Source organism: Lepisosteus oculatus, chromosome 3 (assembly GCF_040954835.1).
Source record: "Lepisosteus oculatus isolate fLepOcu1 chromosome 3, fLepOcu1.hap2, whole genome shotgun sequence".
NCBI classification, from domain to species: Eukaryota; Metazoa; Chordata; class Actinopteri; order Semionotiformes; family Lepisosteidae; genus Lepisosteus; species Lepisosteus oculatus.
In genome coordinates, this window is record NC_090698.1 from 9,917,393 (window position 1) to 9,938,218 (window position 20,826).

General features: G+C 51.5%; 2 protein-coding genes across 10 annotated transcripts in view; both read left to right on the forward strand.

Annotated features, from left to right (window-relative positions):
• Positions 1–15,688, forward strand: part of gigyf1a (GRB10 interacting GYF protein 1a) — a 30,172-nt gene extending 14,484 nt beyond the window's left edge. For both annotated transcript variants that reach the window (XM_069186697.1, XM_069186698.1), the window contains exons 16-27: positions 448–551; positions 648–748; positions 964–1,049; positions 1,768–1,875; positions 2,501–2,692; positions 3,120–3,307; positions 4,648–4,811; positions 4,902–5,065; positions 5,349–5,393; positions 5,532–5,679; positions 6,308–10,224; positions 11,169–15,688. In XM_069186697.1, coding sequence (XP_069042798.1) covers positions 448–551; positions 648–748; positions 964–1,049; positions 1,768–1,875; positions 2,501–2,692; positions 3,120–3,307; positions 4,648–4,811; positions 4,902–5,065; positions 5,349–5,393; positions 5,532–5,679; positions 6,308–6,375 — 1,368 coding nt within the window. In that variant the 3' untranslated portion in view covers positions 6,376–10,224; positions 11,169–15,688. The remainder of the gene's footprint in view (positions 1–447; positions 552–647; positions 749–963; positions 1,050–1,767; positions 1,876–2,500; positions 2,693–3,119; positions 3,308–4,647; positions 4,812–4,901; positions 5,066–5,348; positions 5,394–5,531; positions 5,680–6,307; positions 10,225–11,168) is intronic.
• A 1,683-nt stretch (positions 15,689–17,371) lies between these two features.
• ufsp1 (UFM1-specific peptidase 1) lies at positions 17,372–20,766 on the forward strand. 8 transcript variants are annotated; one of them, XM_015340576.2, is made up of 2 exons: positions 17,372–17,732; positions 19,789–20,766. In XM_015340576.2, exon 2 carries the CDS (start codon positions 19,839–19,841, stop codon positions 20,496–20,498), a length of 660 nt encoding a protein of 219 aa, XP_015196062.2. In that variant the 5' UTR covers positions 17,372–17,732; positions 19,789–19,838; the 3' UTR covers positions 20,499–20,766. The 8 variants fall into 8 exon arrangements, with proteins under 8 accessions (XP_015196062.2, XP_069042811.1, XP_015196063.2 ...); XM_069186710.1 differs by having other exon boundaries at positions 17,372–17,656; XM_015340577.2 differs by lacking the exon at positions 17,372–17,732 and adding an exon at positions 17,771–18,040.
• Positions 20,767–20,826: the final 60 nt, after the last annotated feature.

Genomic DNA, 20,826 nt, shown 5'->3' on the forward strand with positions numbered 1-20,826 from the left:
TAGGACCTCAGCAGGGCCGTCTGGGGCTCCGCATCTCTCTCTCTGTTGCGTGTGGATCTGCCTTTCCGCTGCGTGCGTGAAAGGACAGTGTCAGGGCAGGAATTTAACAGCAGGAATACAGGAGAGTGTGGCACAGGAGAGGTGGGTGTGTGAGAGTGTTACAGGAGGGTTTATGGACCAACCAGGAGGGGTGTGTGTGTCTGTGTGAGTGTTACAGGAGGGTTTATGGACCAGGAGAGGTGTGTGAGTGAGTATTACAGGAGGGTTTATGGACCAGGAGAGGTGTGTGTGTGAGTGAGTATTACAGGAGGGTTTATGGACCAGAAGAGGTGTGTGTGTGTGTGTGAGTGTTACAGGAGGGTTTATGGATCAGGAGAGGTGTGTGTGTGTGAGTATTACAGGAGGGTTTATGGACCAGGAGATGTTGACTCCCTGACTGTATTTCAGGGGAATATGGACCAGGAGAGGCTGAAGAAACAGCAGGAGCTGGCAGCGGCAGCAGCTCTCTTCCAGCAGCTCCAGCAGCAGCAGCTGTTCCAGCTCATCAACAGGTAACGGCACACTGACCCTCTCCCTCACTCTCCGTCCTGCTGCCTGCCTGAACTCCTCAGCAACTCTTCCCCTCCTCCTCTGTCTGTGTGTCCCAGGTGCGGAGAGCAGGGTATGATTCCTTCGATGAGCAGGTCGATGTCAGTGCCAGATACAGGGTCCATGTGGGACATGCATACCTCAGCTTCACAGCCGTCAGGTAGGTCTGCGCCTGCAGCGCCCACCTGTCACACTCCCTGGACACTCACCAGAGACTCGACAGACTATTCACATACTGACATACTGGACTCTGGGCCTCACGCAAGGACTGGACACCCAGGATAGTGACCCCTGACTCGCTCCCGACATGCTCATGCATACTAATGCTGTGTCCCTCCATCTCCCCTTTTCCCCACCCGCGTGGTCTCTCCCCAGGAGGTGAAGCCAGTTTATGGGACTTAACAATGAATTCTTCAACTCAGGGTCCAACTCTCGAACAGCTACAGCTGGAGAGACAGAAGGTGAGAATCTTTCGGTTTGTTTCCCTTGTCCAGCTTGAACGAGTTCCATGGGAGCGACTGGGGTGTGGTGAGAAATGAATGAATGTGTTCCACAAGCAGCTCTCCCCTCCTCTCGCTCATTCCGTAACCCCTGTTGAAACAGTAGTGGGTTGTCGATGGTAGGGAGTGTCCACTCACTGCCCCCTCGACCTGTGATGGACGTTCGCCCCCTGGGCTGCCTGCTGACTTCCTCCTCCTCTCCGAGAATGAGCTGTGCTGCCCGACTTCTACAGCCCATTCCTATCTGCCCGGCTAGCCCGTCATGTCTTTCTTTGTTTTTTTTTTCGTGGAGCTCTGTGCATCTCTCCTTGACTTTGTGTTGGCCATCTTTGAATGGGTTTCTGCATGAAACTGTGCCCTGAAAGCACAGGGGATTCGGGAAGGGGCCGTTCCACTTTGTTTATGAGGCCCTTGGGCTCATCACCTGGTTGTCCTCTCAAGCTGCAGAATTTCAGTTGGCCTCTGAGGGAATAAAATGGTGTCACCAGGGCTCACCAGCAATGAGCATCCTGTATTTCTGGGGGGCAGTAGGTCGTCAGGACACTGGTATGGGAGAGTGAGAAGATAACATTTTTACATGGGGTTGTAAGGCCGATGGATGGCCCTTCCCCTCTGCCTCTGTGCCTCTGGTTTCCCCACTGGGTGCCTGACCCTATGTCTCGTCTGTGTTGCCCTCCAGCTCCAGCAGGAGAGGCGAGACGCTGAACTCAGGGCTAAGCGTGAAGAGGAGGAGAGGAAACGGAGGGAGGAGAAGAGAAGGCAGGATGAGCAGAAACGGAGGGAACAGGTAGGGATAAGAAGAAGAGATGGGCAGGTGGATATGCCAAGCCGAGGAAGGAGACCCCTTCCCAGGCTTGGCATATCGGCTTGGTGGAAGAGGGTAACAGGTATTTGCCACCTGACTGCGGAAAATCATTTATCTATCGGTGCAAATGCAGATTTCAAGTGTGCTGTAATAGCAACCAGTGGGCAAGGGGGCTTTGAGACTGGGTCAGAACTCCTGCTCTAGGTCAGTGGTTCTGGAGCAACATTGTCCCTTTGGGTTTTTCTCCAGCTGAGTTCTTCATCACAGGTGGGTTGATTTAGTTTCTGCTTGGGGCTGATTAGTAAATGTGCTCTCAGCTCTGTCAAGGTCAGATGTTTTCCCTAAGAGAGAATAGAAAGCCGTCACTGGTTTTAGACTGAACATTAACTTAGTAACAGAAATAAGAACTGGGGCGAGCTGACAGGACCACACTGCTCCAAGAAAGAGGTGCAGACAGACAGCCTGGGCATGTGCAGGCAGGAGAAGCAGCCCTATGGATTTCTGGGATTGGGGGGTCAGGGTCATGGGTGGCAGGCGGGATGGACGGGGCCCCACTTCTGAGGTGCAACCCACGTTGACTCCACTCTGAAACCCCTCCTTTGCACAGTGCCGGCAGCACGAGCTGATCATGAAGCTAATCCAGCAGACCCAGCAGCAGGTGGCCGTTGCCTCGCAGCAGAACCCGTCCTCCTGGACCAGCCTGCCCAAGCAGGGCAAGAGCCTGCTGGAGCTGCAGCAGGAGGCGGAGAGGCAGCTGCACAAGCAGCAGCAGCAGCGGGCCCAGCAGCAGCAGAGAGCGGTGAGCAACTGGGGCGCAGACTGCAGGGGTCAGGGGTCACTACAGGGTCAAGGGTCCATGTGCAAGGTCATGGGTCATGGCAGGGGAGTAGCTCATGTGCAGGGTCAGGGGGTCACTATAGTGGGGGGGGCTCACTTCTAGGGTCAGGTGTCACTGCAGGGTTGGGCTTGTGTCTAAGGTCAGGGGTCATGGCAGGGGAGGGGTCACTGCAGGTGGGGTTCATATGTAGCATCACTACAATGGGTGTGTCTAGGGTCAGGGGTCACTGCAGGGGCTTGTGTACAGGTCAGGGGTCATTACAGTGTGGGGGCTTGTGTGTATGGTCAGGGGTCACTATAGCACAGGCACATATGTAGGATCAGGGGTCACTGTAAGTGTATGATCTTGACCTGATCTTGACATTGTCTTCTCTGCTCTCTTCCCTCAGCATGGAGGTCTGTCCATGGGCAGCCCGAGCGTGTCTTCCCTGGCGAGTCAGTGGGGGGATGGCGCTGCGCTCTGGGCCAGTGCGATGGAGGGCAAGACTGGGATGGGCCTGTGGGATGAGGCTTTGAAAAATCAGGCTGGACTGAGGAACCTGGGTCTGAAGAACAGCCGCAGCAGTCCCTCACTCAGGTAGGCCTCATACAGCATTTCCCACATGTCTTCACTAAGACAGCTGAGACAGACAGCATACAGGTCTTTCTCCCACACAGTGGGCTGTATGAGATGAGGAGATGCATGGTATATTGACGAGGTTGACAGTGTATTAACAAGATTGACGTGTGTAGTGTGTAGTAATGGTGTTACAAACGATGTGGGCGGTGTATTGACAAGATTGACGAGGGTGTATCGGTGAGAGTGACGGTGTACTGACGAGAGATGATGATATATCGGTGAGAGTGACGGTGTACTGACGAGAGATGATGATATATCGGTGAGAGTGACTGTGTACTGACGAGAGATGACGATATATCGATCAGAGTGACTGTGTACTGACGAGAGATGACGATATATCGATCAGAGTGACTGTGTACTGACGAGAGATGACGATATATCGGTGAGAGTGACGGTGTACTGACGAGAGATGATGATATATCGATCAGAGTGATGGTGTACTGACGACAGATGATGATATATCGATCAGAGTGACGGTGTACTGACGAGAGATGATGATATATCGATCAGAGTGACGGTGTACTGACGAGAGATGACGATATATCGATCAGAGTGACTGTGTACTGACGAGAGATGACGATATATCGATCAGAGTGACTGTGTACTGACGAGAGATGACGATATATCGATCAGAGTGACTGTGTACTGACGAGAGATGACGATATATCGATCAGAGTGACGGTGTACTGACGAGAGATGACGATATATCGATCAGAGTGACTGTGTACTGACGAGAGATGACGATATATCGATCAGAGTGACGGTGTACTGACGAGAGATGATGATATATCGATCAGAGTGACGGTGTACTGACGAGAGATGATGATATATCGATCAGAGTGACGGTGTACTGACGAGAGATGATGATATATCGATCAGAGTGACGGTGTACTGACGAGAGATGATGATATATCGATCAGAGTGACGGTGTACTGACGAGAGATGACGATATATCGATCAGAGTGACTGTGTACTGACGAGAGATGATGATATATCGATCAGAGTGATGGTGTACTGCCAAAATTGACGGTGTATCAACGAGAGTTCTGATATATCGGAGAGTGATGGTGTGCTGACGAGAGGTGTATCGGTGAGACTGTCAGTGTGCTGGCGAGAGTGTCGGTGTATTGGTGCCAGTGATAGTGTCCTGCCGGGGGTGACAGTGTGCTGCCGAGAGTGACGGTGTATTGGTGTGATTGATAGTGTACTGCCGAGAGTGACGGTGTGTCGGTGAGAGTCCCGGTGTATTGCCGTGGGTGCCGGTAAAGTCACGGTGCTCGGATCTCTCTCCCATGCAGCGACCAGTACGTGATGAACAGAAGGAAGCGCACAGAGGAGGAGGAGAAGCTGCTCAAGTTATTGCAGGGCATGAAGCCGCAGCCGCAGGACGGGTTCACTACTTGGTGCGAGCAGATGTTGCACGCACTCAATACCTCCTCCAACAACTCCTCCTCCCCCGACGGTAACGCTTCCGCTCCCCCTCTCTGTCAGACTCTGCTGCCTTCGCACTCTTTCTCTCTGCCCCTCATACGTGTGAAATCCTCTTCTCCAGTCCCCACCATCGTGTCCTACCTGAAGGAGGTGGAGTCTCCGTACGAGGTCCACGACTTCATCCGCTCCTACCTGGGAGACACCGTGGAAGCCAAAGAGTTCGCCAAACAGTTCCTGGAGCGCCGTGCCAAACAGAAAGCCAATCACCACAGACAGCAGCAGCAGGTGGGCAGGCCGTATGTTCAGCGGAACAGAAGTCGTTAAACCCACTCGCCCGCCCCCAGCGAGGGCTGAGGAAGGGGTTCCAGTCGTGCCCCGATTCCCCGCTCTGCAGCGGTGAAGGCTTACAGAATTGTCAGCGTTTTTTTAAGGCCTGCGGAGCCAGGAAACCGTGCTGTATTGCAGACTGGGTCTGTGCTGGTGATTCTCGGCCATCTTGCTCCTGGTGGGGGAGGTTATTGTGTCTGCACCTCCCTGTGCTGACCCCTCTTGTATCCTGTTTCTGCAGCTATCTAAAGAAGTGGCAGGACTGACCATGAACTTCCCTCTACAGGTATTGCCGCTATTTCTCTCTGGTTTTCTTGTGCTCTGTTTTCCCTTTTAATTCTTTGTACTTGTTTTTGTGCAATGGGTGTTGACAGCTCTCCCATCTCACCCTCTCTTTCTGCTCCTCTGCGCTCTCCCTCTGCAGGATGCTATGCGCAGTCTCAACCCTAGCAGTCTTCAGTCCATGTTTCAGTCGGCTCACAGCGGGAAGGCGGGGGTGTACGACGGCAGCCAGGCCAGCAAGATGAAGAAGAAGCAAACCATGATGCTTCACTCCGACCCCAGTATATTGGGTACAGTGCCTACTGTTGCGCCCCGCCCATGTGCTACACCGTACACTCTGGGCTGCTGTGGCCCCAGTCTGTTAGGATTGGGGCCCACATGGCCCCTTCAGTAAGACTAAACTGAGGTACTGCAGGCCCTGATGCCACAAGGGGGCACTGCAGTAATGCACCATACACACTGAAGTACTGCAGACCAGATGTTATTCAGACAAGGGGGCACTGCAGTCCTAGTATATTAGAGAGACTCATTGGTTGATATATTAGAACCCCCTGCTTGAGTTATGCTTTGGACGTCTGTGAGCAGCAAGACATTCTAAATTTCCTGATATAACAGAGCGGGATGAGGCCGCAGGTGTTTTGGTAGGATGACATTCAGTTAAGATCTGGTTTGGGTGGGGATTGTTCCTGCCTTGGGAGGTGAGACCTCTTCTCTCCTGGACTCCAAGCCCAACTACACGTTGCCCTCCGCACCAAGTCTGTCCATTAGACTGGGGGAGTCCTAATGTTTTGGCCAGTGCCTGTAGCTGTATATATACAGCTGCCACAATAAGTCATGTCTTTTTTTCATTCTTTTTCTCCTCTTGTCCACCCCTCTCCCCCTCCCTCTCTGTCTCCCTGTCTCCCTCTCTCTCTCCAGGTTACTCGTTCCACAGTTCAGGAGAGCGAATGAGCCTGAGTGAGATGGAGCCTGTGGAGGACTATTGAAATAGCAATAGTGATCCTGTTGCCTTTTGTCAAATCAGTCTTACTGATTGAGGAATGTGCACTGCTGGGGGTGGGCGGGGGGCAGGGGGGGCGGGGCAAGACGGGGGGGTCCCTGGAGAGAGAGGTGGGGGTGTGGAGGTGAAGGGTTTGATGTGGGGAGGGGCTCCACTCGTTCCTTTAGGAGCCACAGTTAGGGCCTTCTCTTCACCCCTCGAACTGAGAGAGGAAGGGGATCCCTCTGGCACTTACTACATTAAGCACCTTAAACTAACTAATGCACTTTATTAAGAGGGGATTTGCTTCGGGTTTTCCATTTGTTTTCTTATTTTAGAAACCTTGAGACTGAATATATATATGTGTGTGTGTATACATATATATAAATAACTGGATAGTCTGTGTTTTTGCAGGACGTAGCTGGGGGGGAAAGGGAGGGTCGATTTTTTTTTTCATATCGGAAAACAAATCCTTTCTTGAAAAACAAACACTGTTTTTTTGTTTTTTAAAAAAACGTTTATATATATATAAAAGTTTGAAGCTATTCTGAAAAAAATATGGATTTAAAAAGAAACTTGAAGATTTGCACTTATGTAAAAATAACAAAAAAAAAATGGATGTGGAGTCGAGGTGGATATCGGTGCGAGTGCGTGCGTGTGTGAGACAGAGTCATACATTAGTCTGCACAATGTATTTTTTTCATTGCTTACCAAGATGTATCAAAAGAAGAGAGGCCATTATTGTCATTTTGTTGAAGTGAGGATTTTGTATTTGTGTGTGTGCGCGCGAGGCAGAGTGGGCAATATTGCACAAGGCATCATTCTCATCACCAGCTCTTAGTCCCTGGATAAATATGTTTTCCTTCTTCCCTGGCAGTTGCCCCAGTCCCAGCCTGCCTCTCATGATTGAACACCTGTTCTGCTTCCCTCTTGCGTTAACATTTCTCTTCGGGACATGTGGCTCAGCTCCAGCATGTACGGCCACCTGCGTGTGCACCTTCAGTCCCCAGCCTCTGCATGTGTCCCCAGCTGCGTCTGTGCAGCCACCTGCGTGTAGGCAATCAGTCCCTGGCCTCTGCTTGTGTGCCCAGCTGCATCTGCGCAGCCACCTGCAGGTGGGTCATCAGTCCCCGGCCTCTGACTGTGTCCCCGGCTACACTGCGCCTCTTCATGCGTTTCGTGTGAGTATCAGTGCTTGCGTGGGTGTAAGCTAGACTCCTGTGCTGTCTCCTCGTGCCGGGTGGCGTTCCTGTTTGTGTTGTCCGGATCGGCCTTTCTCTGTTGGTGTGTTTGTGAATTCGTCCCAGCAGCTTCAACTGGAGCCTAAGGAGCCTGAAGACTTGTGATTCTCTCTCTCATTTCTCAAGCTCTTTCCCTCTGGCGTGGAAAGCAGGTCTTTACTTGGCTTTGTGGGCAGTGAAAGTGTGCCGTCTCACCTCCCCATTCCAGCCTTCTGGCCCTTGTGGTTCTCCATATTTGTCCAGGGACTCTCTTGAAAGAGAAAATCATTTGTTGTCAGTTCTTGGATGTGATTTATATTGCCTGTTGTCGATTTGTCATGCAACTTGGAGAGCATGAAGGAATGGAGTGAATGTTTGTGTGCGTGGGTGAGTGGGTTTTCTACCGAGCTATAAAAGATACAGACATCTGAACTGTGTTAAGAAACAGCCAGATGTGCAGATGTTAGTATATTGTGTTACTCTCATTGTTGTTGCTATTGATGATGATGACGATGCTAATTTTGTCTTTTTTATATATCCATTATATATATAAAGTGATAAGTATTTGAACTGAGATTCAGAGCACTTTGAGGCTGCTATGAGTCTTCATTGCCTCCCGTCTAAGTGCGTTTGTGTTTTTTCTGTTTCGAAACAAAAAACATTGAATGTATTCCAAAACAGAACGGAAATGGAGGAAAAAATGATCCCAGATTCTCGCGCCTGACGGGACGCGGGGATTATTTCACAGAGGAATCGGACGGAAGGTGGAGGCTTTGTTCTTTTTTTATTTGTATAAAAAAAACTCAAAATGACAAAAAAAAGTAATTTTAAAAAAAACCTACGAACACCAGACTGCTACTGTTGAAGACACTGCCTCTTCTGAACCCTGTCAAAACCAGTTTTTTTATACCTGTATTCCTCACTGGGGGTGTGTGGTTGTTTACAGGCCTCCTGGAAATCTGATGGGTCCCCCCCTTACCCCCCCCCCCCACATGCGCGATTGATCCACGCGGGACTCTTCTGTCACAAGCGCTCGAAACAGGAAGAGGAAGTGGCGGGGCAGGGGGGGTTGGCATTTCCGTTCCTACAATGTGATAAACACCCCCCCCCCCCCCAGATCCCCATCCCAAAACAGTTTTTTTGTAGGAATAAGTGGTGTGGGGGGGAAGGGGAGAGAAACAGGGGCGTACCACAACACAACTGGTTTTACAAAAACTTGTGAAAGATTTTTTTTTCTGGGGGTGGGAATCTTCTTGGGGGGAGGGGGGGGTGTTATGTTCGTTGAGTGTGAAGATTTTTTGTATGGCTAATTTTTTTTGTCATTTCAGTTTTGGCTTAAACTGCCTGTTCATTTCAGAAAAGAGAGAGCGGGGAAAAAAATACACAGAAGCCGAACGGCTTAAACTAAGGAGAGAATCTGTCCGGTACACGACACTTCAATCAGAAAAGAAGTCTTTGCTTCATTTTTTCAGGCGATGATTTTTGTTGGGGATAGTTGGTTTTATTTTATTTTTTTTTCCACATTGCTAAAAAAAAAAAAGAAAATCTAAAAAAATACAGGTGGGTGGGAGTGGAGGGCCGCAAGGAGCTGAAGGCCCAGAAGGAAGGAAGATGGCGCCTCTGCTGTCTGAGGAAGTGTACAACTGGGAATGCCATCATCCGATTGGAAGAATTTTTCCACGGTTTTCCTTGGGGCCGAGAGAGGAGAAATGCCCCTGGACGGGTCCTGCTGGGGCGTCCCACTATGCACTTTCGTTCCTTGGGGGGAGGAAAACAGGTCGGGGGCAACTGTGAGGATGTTCTCAAGCTGGCAGAAGGCGGGAGACGGGGCACGTCTGGGGCGGACGAGAAGCTTGCGGAGCCCAGCCGGGACCGGACGCTGGGCTGGGCGAGAGAGGAGGTCGAGACTTTCTCTCTCTCACACAGACACGGGACAGACGCCCGCGCCCTCTTCCGCAGCGCGGGGGAGGGGCCGCGGGACGGACTCGGCGACCGCTTGCAAGGACAACGCTGGGGATAGCCGGGCCTCAGCCATGAAGGAAGCTCTGGAAGCTGAACCCCCAAAAACGAGCTCCAAGCGTTCTTTCGAAGCCTCTGCCAGTCGAGAGCACTGCGGGCCCCCTCCCCCCAACACACACACACACACACACACGCCCCATCCCAACATTTTTCCGTGACCGCTCCCTCCCAGGCCGATCCGGGACAGGGCCGGGCGGGAGTTTGGGGAGCCGGGACAGCAGCGACGAGCCCAGTGAACGGGAAGAGACCGGAACTGGCTGGAGGGTGTCCGGCAGATGGAGACCTTTGCCATTCCGTTTCCCATGGATCACAAGCCCGTGTCGCTGCAGTGGGTGTCCCGGGAACTTCTATCAGAGACAAAAAAAACTTTTTAACCTGAACCAGAAGGGATTTTGGAGATCATATAAAGTACATGCTGGTTCAAGCTGTGGATAATCTTCCTGACTGGCCTGGATTGTTTTTGTTCAAATTTGGTTTGTTCAGCAAATTGGCCAAATGGAGGAGGAACACAAGCAAGTTTTTTTTATACTTTTCCCCCTTCTTCTGCGGGAGGTGGAGTGAAGATTTTCGGCGCGTTGGAGGGAGAGAAGGGGCCACACACCAGTCGGAGACACAAGGTAAGGAAAGTTAGAGGGGATTGGAAGCGAGGGGCAGCAGTGTGTGCTGGTAAATCCAGGGTGAGTGTGAGAGGAGAGGGACAGCAGTGGCTCTAGCAGTGTCTCCAGTACAGTCAGGTGTGACAGTGTGTGTGTGTGTGCTGGTGGATTCAGGGGGAGTGTGAGAGGAGAGGGACAGCAGTGGCTCTAGCAGTGTCTACAGTACAGTCAGGTGTGACTGTGTGTGCTGGTGAATTTGTATTAAATGATACAAATAGTGGTTTGAAGATGAGTAAAGAACTGAGAATGAGAGGCTCAATGAGAGCTGCGTCTCTCCTCCAGTCAGTGCTCACTCTGCTGTGATCTCTCACTGCTGTCAGTGAGAGCTGTGTCTCTCCTCCAGTCAGTGCTCACTCTGCTGTGATCTCTCACTGCTGTCAGTGAGAGCTGTGTCTCTCCTCCAGTCAGTGCTCACTCTGCTGTGATCTCTCACTGCTGTCAGTGAGAGCTGTGTCTCCTCCAGTCAGTGCTCACTCTGCTGTGATCTCCCAGTGCTGTCAGTGAGAGCTGTGTCTCTCCTCCAGTCAGTGCTCACTCTGCTGTGATCTCTCAGTGCTGTCAGTGAGAGCTGTGTCTCTCCTCCAGTCAGTGCTCACTCTGCTGTGGTCTCTCAGTGCTGTCAGTGAGAGCTGAGTCTCCTCCAGTCAGTGCTCATTCTGCTGTGATCTCTCAGTGCTGTCAGGGAGAGCCGTCTCTCTCCTCCTGTTATCTTGTAGTGCCGCATAAACCATTTTAACTCCGAACTGTGATGTGAGCAGTGAAAAGATCTTTCTGGTGTGTTTCTGTGGGACGCGCAACTCTAGTTCTTTGGGCAGTAGCTGCTCCATCATTAAACTGTGAACTGTGAGCTTCTGTCCCCGTTCTCTGAATCGCGTCCCCTTTTCTGTTTCTCATCCCTTTTGCAGGAATTGCATGTCCCACAGCTTCAGAAGGACCTTCCCTCGACCTCCCGTGCGGACAGACTATGAATGTCCTCCTCGCTCCTCCTGCCTCTCCCAGCTTGCACCCCGGCACCGCCTTCGCTCGTTTCCCTTTCGTGAAGGACGGGCCGCAAGTCTCCGCCCAGCTCTTTGGAGTTGGGGAACGGAGAGCAGCTGTGACGGTGTCGGCAGAGGGGTTGGAGGGGGTTCGGGGATCATCCGCCTGTTATCCCAGTGTATCCGAATTCCTGTTTTTCCAATCCCCCCTCCCACCTTTTTTGTTTGGATTTGGTTTGGAACTTTTCCAGGAAAGTCTGGTTCATTTGATTTGATCTTTTCCTCGTGCCCTTCCCCTCTGCCCCTCCCCTGGCCGGACGGACTCGGCGGAGCTCGGGCCCTGTCTCCGCGCCGAGCCTTCCTCTTCTCCAAACACAGCCGGGAGCAGGGGGGGGGCACCGCCGGGGCAGGAGTGCAGAGATCCAGGGAGGGCCCCGCCTCGAACCGTCGGCCCGAATCAGCCAGCCCCCCTGCACGGCTGGGTGCGGGGTGTGAGTGGGCAGGCTCAGGGGACCCCTGTTCCTCCTGGCTCTGAACGGGCCAGCAGCTGGACTGTGATGTGTCTCATATTGTACATAAAAGAAGAAGAAAGAGCTTCTAATGTAAATAATGTAAGATGTTTGGTTTTTGTTTTTGTTTTTTTCCAATTTCGTTGACATGCCTTAACTGTACAAATCAGCCACCCCTCGTGGCTCACGCGTTCTTTTTATGATGACATGCGGGGGGGGGGTGGGGGGGAAAGCTCACAGATTTAAAAATGGGGGAACACCGAGAGCGAGCCGTAGCCATGGCGCCTCCCCCTCGGGCCTCACCTGTGTGGCGAGGGGGTGTGGTCTCGCCCAGGTGAGCGACCAGCGGGGAGGGGGCAGGGGGTCGACGCCCGTTCCCAGGCCGCGCAGGCCAGCGAGCTTCCAGAAACTGAGCGCAGGGATGGGACTGAGATGCCTTGGCAGTCTCCCTCTGAATCATGTGCACAAGTGTTAAAATAAAGTCCAGTCTGAAGCGCCGATATGTAGCCGCTGTGCAGCCTCTGTGCCGGAGGTCTGCGCGCACCTGCGCTGGGCTGCGCCTGGCCCGACGGGCGAGCTGCCCCCTGCTGTGCAGCCAGCATCTGCTCTCAAACCCACTTGCTGATTCCTGGTACCATCGCTTATGGGGAGGGGGGGGGGGGGTCTTTTTATTTTCCTTTTCTTTGCTTCCCGGCCTCAGTGCTGGAGGCCGGACTGTGTTGTGCTTCTTTGCGCTTGACTGGAGTTGTGCCAAATAGCCACTCTGCCAGATAGCGTTTCCTGGCCGCATTGGGCACCGTGGGAGTCGAGTATATTCTCCCCCTGCGTGGCTGGATAGGATTGTCAAAGTACTGTCCCCTTGCGGGGATGGCATTGCAGATCAGTGCCTACAAGCGTGCTGTGGAATTTCAAGTGTGCAGTTGCGCCCAACTTGCAGAATTTGCTGTGTAATGTGCTTGTACAGAGCCCCATTAACAGGATGTGCTCTGTAGATGCCATAGAGCAGCTCTGCAGACCTGTTTCTGAAGAACTCCAATCCTGTGGGCCTTAGGCTTCACTGGTTTCTAAAGATTGGCAACACCCGTGTGTGACTGCTAAATTAAGCAAGTCGCCCATTCAAACAGCAGAAGCCTGGTCCTCGAAGGCTGAAGGAGTGCACAGATTCCAATTCACATTGATCTCCAAATTGTATTATTTAATAAGTTGCCTGACAAGCAGGTTTAAATCTGAAACCTATTCAACCTGAAAGTCGTGGCCTTTCTGGAACCAGGCCTGAACTGGCTGCTCTGGATCTTGACACCCAGTGCTTCTGGGACAGGGGTCGCTGTGCGGCAGGGCGGTGTTTCACAGAACAGCAGGCGTCGGCTGAGCTGTTCTGTCTTACTCTGTGTGGCTCTCTGGCAACGGCGCGGTGCCTCCGATTGCAGCAACAACACTAGACTTATTTTTGGTTCGATGGGCCTGGAGGTTGATTGAGGATTTGGGAACTGAATATCGGTCCCGTGTTCCCCGATTGGTATGGCAGCCGGACTCCGGACCCCCTCGCTCACAGCACAGAGGATTGTCCCATTTCGGGGAAGCTAGCAGTAGGCACAGAGGTGTTCAGGGCTGTTGCCTTATTGCGAAAGGATTTGCAGAGTTGCCGTTAGGAAAGTCTCTGGCTTCTCCGGTTTGGGCTGAGTTGTGAACGAGCAAGGGTTGGAGGAGAGCTGTCGGTGTGCACAGAGTCTGGTCTGCTCCCTAGGTGGGACCTGTTCACCTCTGTTCGTGCACATTGCTTGTTTGAGTCTCAGGATGGTCAAACGAACCTCTTGCAGAGGAAGCTGGAATAGTTAATTACCCAGATACCTAGGGAAAGGCATTAGCTTATCTTGTTCTCTCGATTACCCTCCAATGCCTATATCTCCTCCAATGAAACATTCCCCTACACTTACCGAACAGAGAAAGAAAAGGGGACAGTGTAGATGTTGTCTTTGCCCCGGGCAGGAGGTGCCGCGCTGTCACATGACTCTTGTGAAAAGGTGTGAACTGGCAGTGACAACACGTTGATGGTAATATTGGGAGGGTTTTTACAGCAGAAAGGTGGACTGGGGGCCTTTTTCTAACTGGCTTCTCTTTGATTATTGTTCTTGGTGTGATCTTTTAGCTGTGCAGGATCTTCTGGTCTAGTTCAGGGCAAGACTGTTCAGTGAAGAGCTGTGAAGTCCAGTACAGCACAGGGTGTAGAACAGTACTGCAGAATAAAGAGTATGGAGATCAGTCCAGTAGATCTATGCAACAGAGCCGTATAGTAAAGTCCAGATCCAGAAACCGGGTTAATTTGGTACAGAAAAGCCTGGAACAGCCCAGGACAATAAAAATTAAAAATGTTTCCAGTACCGCAAAGTCTAGAACTATAAACCCAGGCCGTCACAAAGTCCAGAACTTGAAGATAAGATCAGCCCAGCCCCTGTGATTTTTTTTTCTGCACCGGAACTTTGAAATTCACCCACTGATATGCAGAAGTAGAGAGGCAGTCCTGGTCTTGAATGGGCCTGTGATGTCAGTAGGTTTTCACTCCAGACTCCAGGCCTGTTATTGGCTGGATTGGACCAACAGATCTGTCTCGTTCAGCTGTCAGGGTCCTGGGGCCGTCGTCGGACATAACCCAGACACCCTGGCCCTCCAGGACCAGGACTGAGCAGGCCTGATCCAGCTGTGCTAGGTTACGTCATAGTTCCTTCTGTAATGTTCTCCCATGCAAGATGTTTCGGAGAAAATGAGCTCCTTACCTTACAGCATGTCTGCTGCCTCCCACCTTCTGCGTCTTCCGACTCCACGATCCCAAGTGACGCTACGCCTGTCTGCTTTCTCTGGGGCTTTTCCAGCGCACTTTCAGCACCTGTCTTCCCGAACGATTCCAGTCTGATTTTATACTTAATGTGGGAGAAATAAATATTTAATGGGGATTCAGTTCTTCTGGTGCTGCATCTGCATTCTGCAGGGCGGGCAGTCTCGTCTTTTTCTCACCATTGTTCCCAGTAGGGTCCATTAAAATGTTGAACACGGAGAATTCCAGTGCTGTTCATAAAACGTAATGCAGTATTTTCCCAAAGCCCTGGCATCTTTAAGTTTAGATGGGGATACACACAGATCCTCGCCTTGATGTATTACTTGCCATCCCAGCGTGCTTTGCTCTCAGGAGCTCCCCTACACAGTGGATCGGAGATGTGACCTCTCTGTGTGCTTGTTTTGTTTTGGAGGTATTCTGATTTTATACGAGAAGGGTCAGACCTTATGTAACGAATGTGGCTTGTGATGTGGACACCCCACCTCTTAAGGGATATCTGTCCGTATCCGGACCGGTAAGAGGGATGACCGCTCCAGCCAAAAGCTCCTTGCCTAATAAGTGCCAGTGGTACACACTGGCGTTCTCGACATCAGTATTGCCCCTGTGTATCGTGATAGTAATCCTAGATTTGAACCCCCAACTGCTAGGATGAGCGAGTGTTCAGTGGGATTGTCTACCGATAAGTCGATTGTTTGATACCAAGGTTTTTTAATTTGCACAGACCTATTTAATACTGTAGGTTTTTAACTGGAATTAAACCAGTTTTTGTATTGTGATTGTACAGAACTCTGAGCAGCAGTGTTTCAAGTTGTCTAAATATTTTAAGAACCTCCTAGGTTTCCTTTCTGCTGTAACAGAACAGTGGGGTTTCTGGACTGAGGAGCAGAATGAGACGAGCTGTTGCTTCTTATCCCGTGCTCCGGTCATGGTCCTGTTTGTGTTTTAATTTTGGCTTCACACAATTCTGCCTTTTCACACCCATTTTGCTCAGCTCCAGCTTTGAACTTTGTGAATGTTCTAGAGATCTAAAACGAAACAGAACAACTGAAAGAAAATGTAAATAGTTTTTTCTTTGAAGAGAACAAAAAATAAACCGATTTAAAGTTGAATCGGGAGAGGTCTGTTGCTGGTTTCTTTTCGTCTTGGAGAATCTGCAGATGGATGTGACGACGTGCACTCCTGCTCCTAATCTGGCCAGGAGCCCCAGCCTGAACAATCCCCTGTCCCCGATGTCCCTCCTGTCCAGCACTCCTCCCCTCAGGTTTCCACTTGGTCCAAGACTCTTGCTTCACTGTTGCTCCTAACCTCCCCCTTGCCTGCAATCCTACTCCTCTGTCGCCAACTCCAGAAATCCTACGCCTGATCCCAATCCGAACTCTCTACAGTTCCCCTCACTCTCATCCTTTAATGTCCTCCTCTCTCTATCCCAATCCTGCCCTTTAGCATCACCCGTAACTCCAAATGGCCTGTGAAGTTTCAGTGTGTGCATACGTACCAGTCCAGCTGTGTACATGTGTGTCTTTTCAGTGTGGACCTTTGTATGTGTGCAGAAATCTGTGAGTGTGACTCCTCAGATGTGAGAGCGTGCTTCTGTGTTCTCGTATTCGTCAGGCCTAATTACAAGTGAGTTGTGCATGCAGATGAACATTCCCCTTGCACAGCAATTCGAATAAAGCAGGAAGGCTGTTTTTGTTCCCTAAGTAGGGGCCTCTTGTGTCCTGTAAAACCTGGAGTGGACCTGACTGCTCTGTGACAGGAGTCTGATGAGTGTTGTTGGTCCTGTTAAGCTGTTAAGGAACTCACAGCTGCCTTGCACAGGCTTACCACAGGCGCCTGTATCACAGAGGCCTCCTGCCCCGTCTCTGCACCCTAATCCAGCGGGTTCTGTAGGCTGCTGTTAAATTCCCAACATTGATGAATTGTGTTGTCATCAGTTAATCAAGCAACTGATGATAACATTTAGAGCTCATTCAGAACGGAAACCTGTTCCGCTTTAAGGGCTGGTGTCACCTGAACTGAACAAATCGCTTAATGGATAGTTAAGAAGAGCTCCCATTAAGTTTAAACACTTGCTTGAGGGTGGCCTACAGAACTGGAGTTAGACTGGAGGGCCCTCTATTGGCCTGCACTGGTAAGTGATGACGCCCACATTCTGCTACGTTGAACCTACCGGAATGGGAAAACCCCGCATAAATGATCCTAACAGCTCACAGCACAACACTCAGGTTCTGCTTTCTAGGGCCTGAAGCCACATGGGTCAGCAGCCAGAACTGGCAGCCCGCTGGATATCGGCACCTGTGAGCCGGGTTAGTACCTGGATGGGAGACCTGGGAAAGCTAAGGCTGCTGCTGGAAGAGGTGTTAGTGGGGCCAGCAGGGGGCGCTCACCCTGCAGTCTGTGTGGGTTGTTATTACCCCAGTAGAGTGACAGGGACACTACACTATAAACAGGCACTGTCCTTCGGATAAGACGTAAAACCGAGGTCCTGACTCCGGTCATTAAAAAGCCCAGGACATTTCTCGAAAAGAGTAGGCGTCCTGGCCAAATATCCCCCTGGCCTTTACCAGTCATTCCCTCCTAATAATCCCCCTCTCTGAACTGGCTTCATCACTCTGTTCTTCTCCCCACTTATAGCTGCACTCTTGAGGGGAATTCCTATTATGATGATGATTAATTATTATTATTATTATTATTAGGCGCCTGCAGGGGGAGGTGTTTCCCTCTCGGAAACAGTCCCCACACCGGAAACTCTTCCAGGCTGTCTGGCGCGGGCTGTTTCCGGCGCAGCGGCTATGCAGTAACGGTTTCATGACGGAACGGGGTGCATCGTCACTCGTACTCATGTCTCCCGAGAACCCAGAGACCTTCAGACAGAGCAGGATTTGGAAATTGCATCGATACCCTAAAAGCGATTGATTCTGAGCTGCACCTGTGCTAAACTGATAACCTCTACTGTCCTGACAGAGCTGTGCATACAAAGAAAAAGCAGCTTTACCAGGACAATTTGCATTATTTCTTACTATTCACGTTTTATGTACATCTCGCCTGACGTCATCACTGCTGGTGTATTTGTTAGGGTAGGCACCAGATCTGTGATTACTACTACTACTGCGAAGCTGATCAAAGCCAAGGTTTCAATAGTTGCGACTGAGAGTAAGTTAAAAAGGCAACTTTTAGAATGCTGATTCCTCGCTAGAAACAGCTCCCACTCGAATATTTAAATAATGGATTGGCGACTGTTTTGACGATAAAGTATGAATATTTGCGTTTCCTTAAGCTGATTTCATTATGAAAGCTGCTGATACTCGTTACCTTCAAGACGCAACATCTAAATTCCGTTCTGGCTCAAGGCCTTCATTTATTTGGAGCGTACACTATTCTTAGACCTGAATGCGGAACGTAACTGTGTCCCCCCTCCAGGGAGTTTGTAGTCCAAGGGAAGAATTTCACCAGCGGACCCGGTAAAGTAACTGACACGTAGAAAGAAATGCATTTTAACTGAAGACGTTTAAAAATTAAAGGAATTTGTTTTTACATTAAAATATCAGATAATCCAGCTCGGTTCTTTAAGGTTTGGGGACTTTTATTTTGAAATTCTCAGTAGGCTCTCTGACAGGAAGTTCCTTTTCTATTGGCGGCTTCACGGAGCTCGCCCACAGGAAGTACGTTCCCGTTGCTTATTTTAAAAAAAGTTTTTAATTTAAACATCAGAAATACACAAAAGGAGACAAAATATTAAAACAGATACAGAAAATAGACACTTCACAGCCAGCCTAGCGCTGCTCTGACGCGTCTTCTCGGCGTGAAAGAGGTACCGCTCTCTGCAGTGCCGAACGCCTGACCTGTGTTAAATATGAAAACTACTTGCTGCACAGGGTTCTCTTTAGGGCAGAAAGAAATGTCCTCATTTCAGGAGGAGTTCTAGATGCTGTATTACCACGGGGATGCGGAGAGGGGAATATTGGGTCATCAGTTTCGCCCTATACATTCACGCTTCTGTTTTGTTCTTCAGCTGTGTATAGTATAATAAAGTTGCTTATGCTATACGCTTTAGGATAGGCGAATTCAATCGGTCGGTGGCTGAAAATGAATCTATTTAGGAAAAGATCAAAATAGAACTACACTCTGGCTGGTAGCAATAGTGTCGAGGGAGATTCATTGGCATGAATGATGCTATATCAGTGCGAGGAGTTGTGTTTGTTATTTATAATGCCTGGTGTCAGGACAGGTCAAGAATGATGAACAGTTTGCTGTGTTTTGATGTCAGCTAGTTTCCCCATGAAAGAACTTCTAGTTGAATTCTGCAAGTTCATTTTCCTATCGTGATGTTTCAAGTAAAGATTGATCATTACCAATTGAGAATTAACCTGCTCCAGGGACTGGAGAGGAGCTGTGAGTCGGTTCAGTCCAGATCGACCAGTACGAATTGAGAATCAACCTGCTCCAGGGACTGGAGAGTAGCTGTGAGTCGGTTCAGTCCAGATCGACCAGTACGAATTGAGAATCAACCTGCTCCAGGGACTGGAGAGGAGCTGTGAGTCTGTTCAGTCCAGATCGACCAGTACGAATTCAGAATCAACCTGCTCCAGGTACTGGAGAGGAGCTGAGTCGGTTCAGTCCAGATCGACCAGTACGAATTCAGAATCAACCTGCTCCAGGGACTGGATAGGAACTGTGAGTCGGTTCAGTCCAGATCAACCAGTACGAATTCAGAATCAACCTGCTCCAGGGACTGGAGAGGAGCTGTAAGTCGGTTCAGTCCAGATTGACCAGTACGAATTGAGAATCAACCTGCTCCAGGGACTGGAGAGGAGCTGTGAGTCGGTTCAGTCCAGATCGACCAGTACGAATTCAGAATCAACCTGCTCCAGGGACTGGATAGGAACTGTGAGTCGGTTCAGTCCAGATCAACCAGTACGAATTCAGAATCAACCTGCTCCAGGGACTGGAGAGGAGCTGTAAGTCGGTTCAGTCCAGATTGACCAGTACGAATTGAGAATCAACCTGCTCCAGGGACTGGAGAGGAGCTGTAAGTCGGTTCAGTCCAGATTGACCAGTACGAATTGAGAATCAACCTGCTCCAGGGACTGGAGAGGAGCTGTGAGTCGGTTCAGTCCAGATCGACCAGTACGAGGAGCGGAGCCTCTTGTTCGGGAGACCGGACGTGTTTGTGGTATTAACCTCTGCCTTTCTCGTTCTGCTGTTGCAGTAGAGGCGTGCCCCCTGGCCCGTGGACGGCCATCGTGAGGAGCTGGAGGGATGGAGGGGGACCCGGGCGTCCACCTCGGACTGCCGCTGCCCGAGCCGGAGGGGGACATCAGCCGCTGTGCCCTGATCAGGGGGCCGTGCCGGTACTTCCACTACGGCTGCGACGGCCACGACGACCGGGGGTGGGGCTGCGGCTACCGGACGTTGCAGACCCTCTCCTCCTGGGTCTGCCTGAACGGCGTGGCCGGGCCCGGGAGCAGCACGGCCGCCCCGCCCAGCCTGCCCGAAATCCAGCGGGCCCTGGTCGCCATGGGAGACAAGCCGGCCTCCTTCCTGGGGTCCCGCGACTGGATCGGGGCCTGCGAGGCGGCCATGCTCCTGGACCACTTTCACGACGTCCCCTGCCGGGTCCTGCACGTCCGGCCCGGGCCCGAGCTGCGGGACGTCGCGGGCCAGCTCCACGGGCACTTCCGCGCGCACGGCTCGCCCGTCATGATGGGGGGCGACCGGGACAACGCCTCGAAGGGGGTGCTGGGGGTCTGCGACGGGAAGCGGGGGAGCTACCTGCTGGTCCTGGACCCCCACTACTACGGCGCTGCGCTGGACGGGCCGGCGGCCCAGAGGGGGGGCTGGGTGGCCTGGAGGGGGCTGGGCTCCCTGGACTCGGGCTCCTTCTACAACCTCTGCCTGCCCCAGCCCCCGGGGAGGTGAGCCGCAGGGGGGCGGGCGGATCCACCGGCGAGGGGGCCCGTCAGGGGGGCAAAGGGGGAGCCCCTACAGTCCTGACTGTTTCAGCTGGGGGGGGGTTAGAGCCGTGGCCCTGTGTGGTAGCTCGGACCCCGCCGAGGGGGCAGCCGGTCGCGGACGGTACCGCGGTGTTGCGACCCTGCGCTCGGGGGGCATGTGGGCCGATGTGCCCCTGACAGTGTTCTGATCGACCGTCCTCGGCGGCAGCTGATTAAACCTGCTGTGACCACAACACCCTGCTGTAAGTGTGTTTGTATGGCAGTAATGCGCTGTAGCTCCCCTCCTGCAGGGT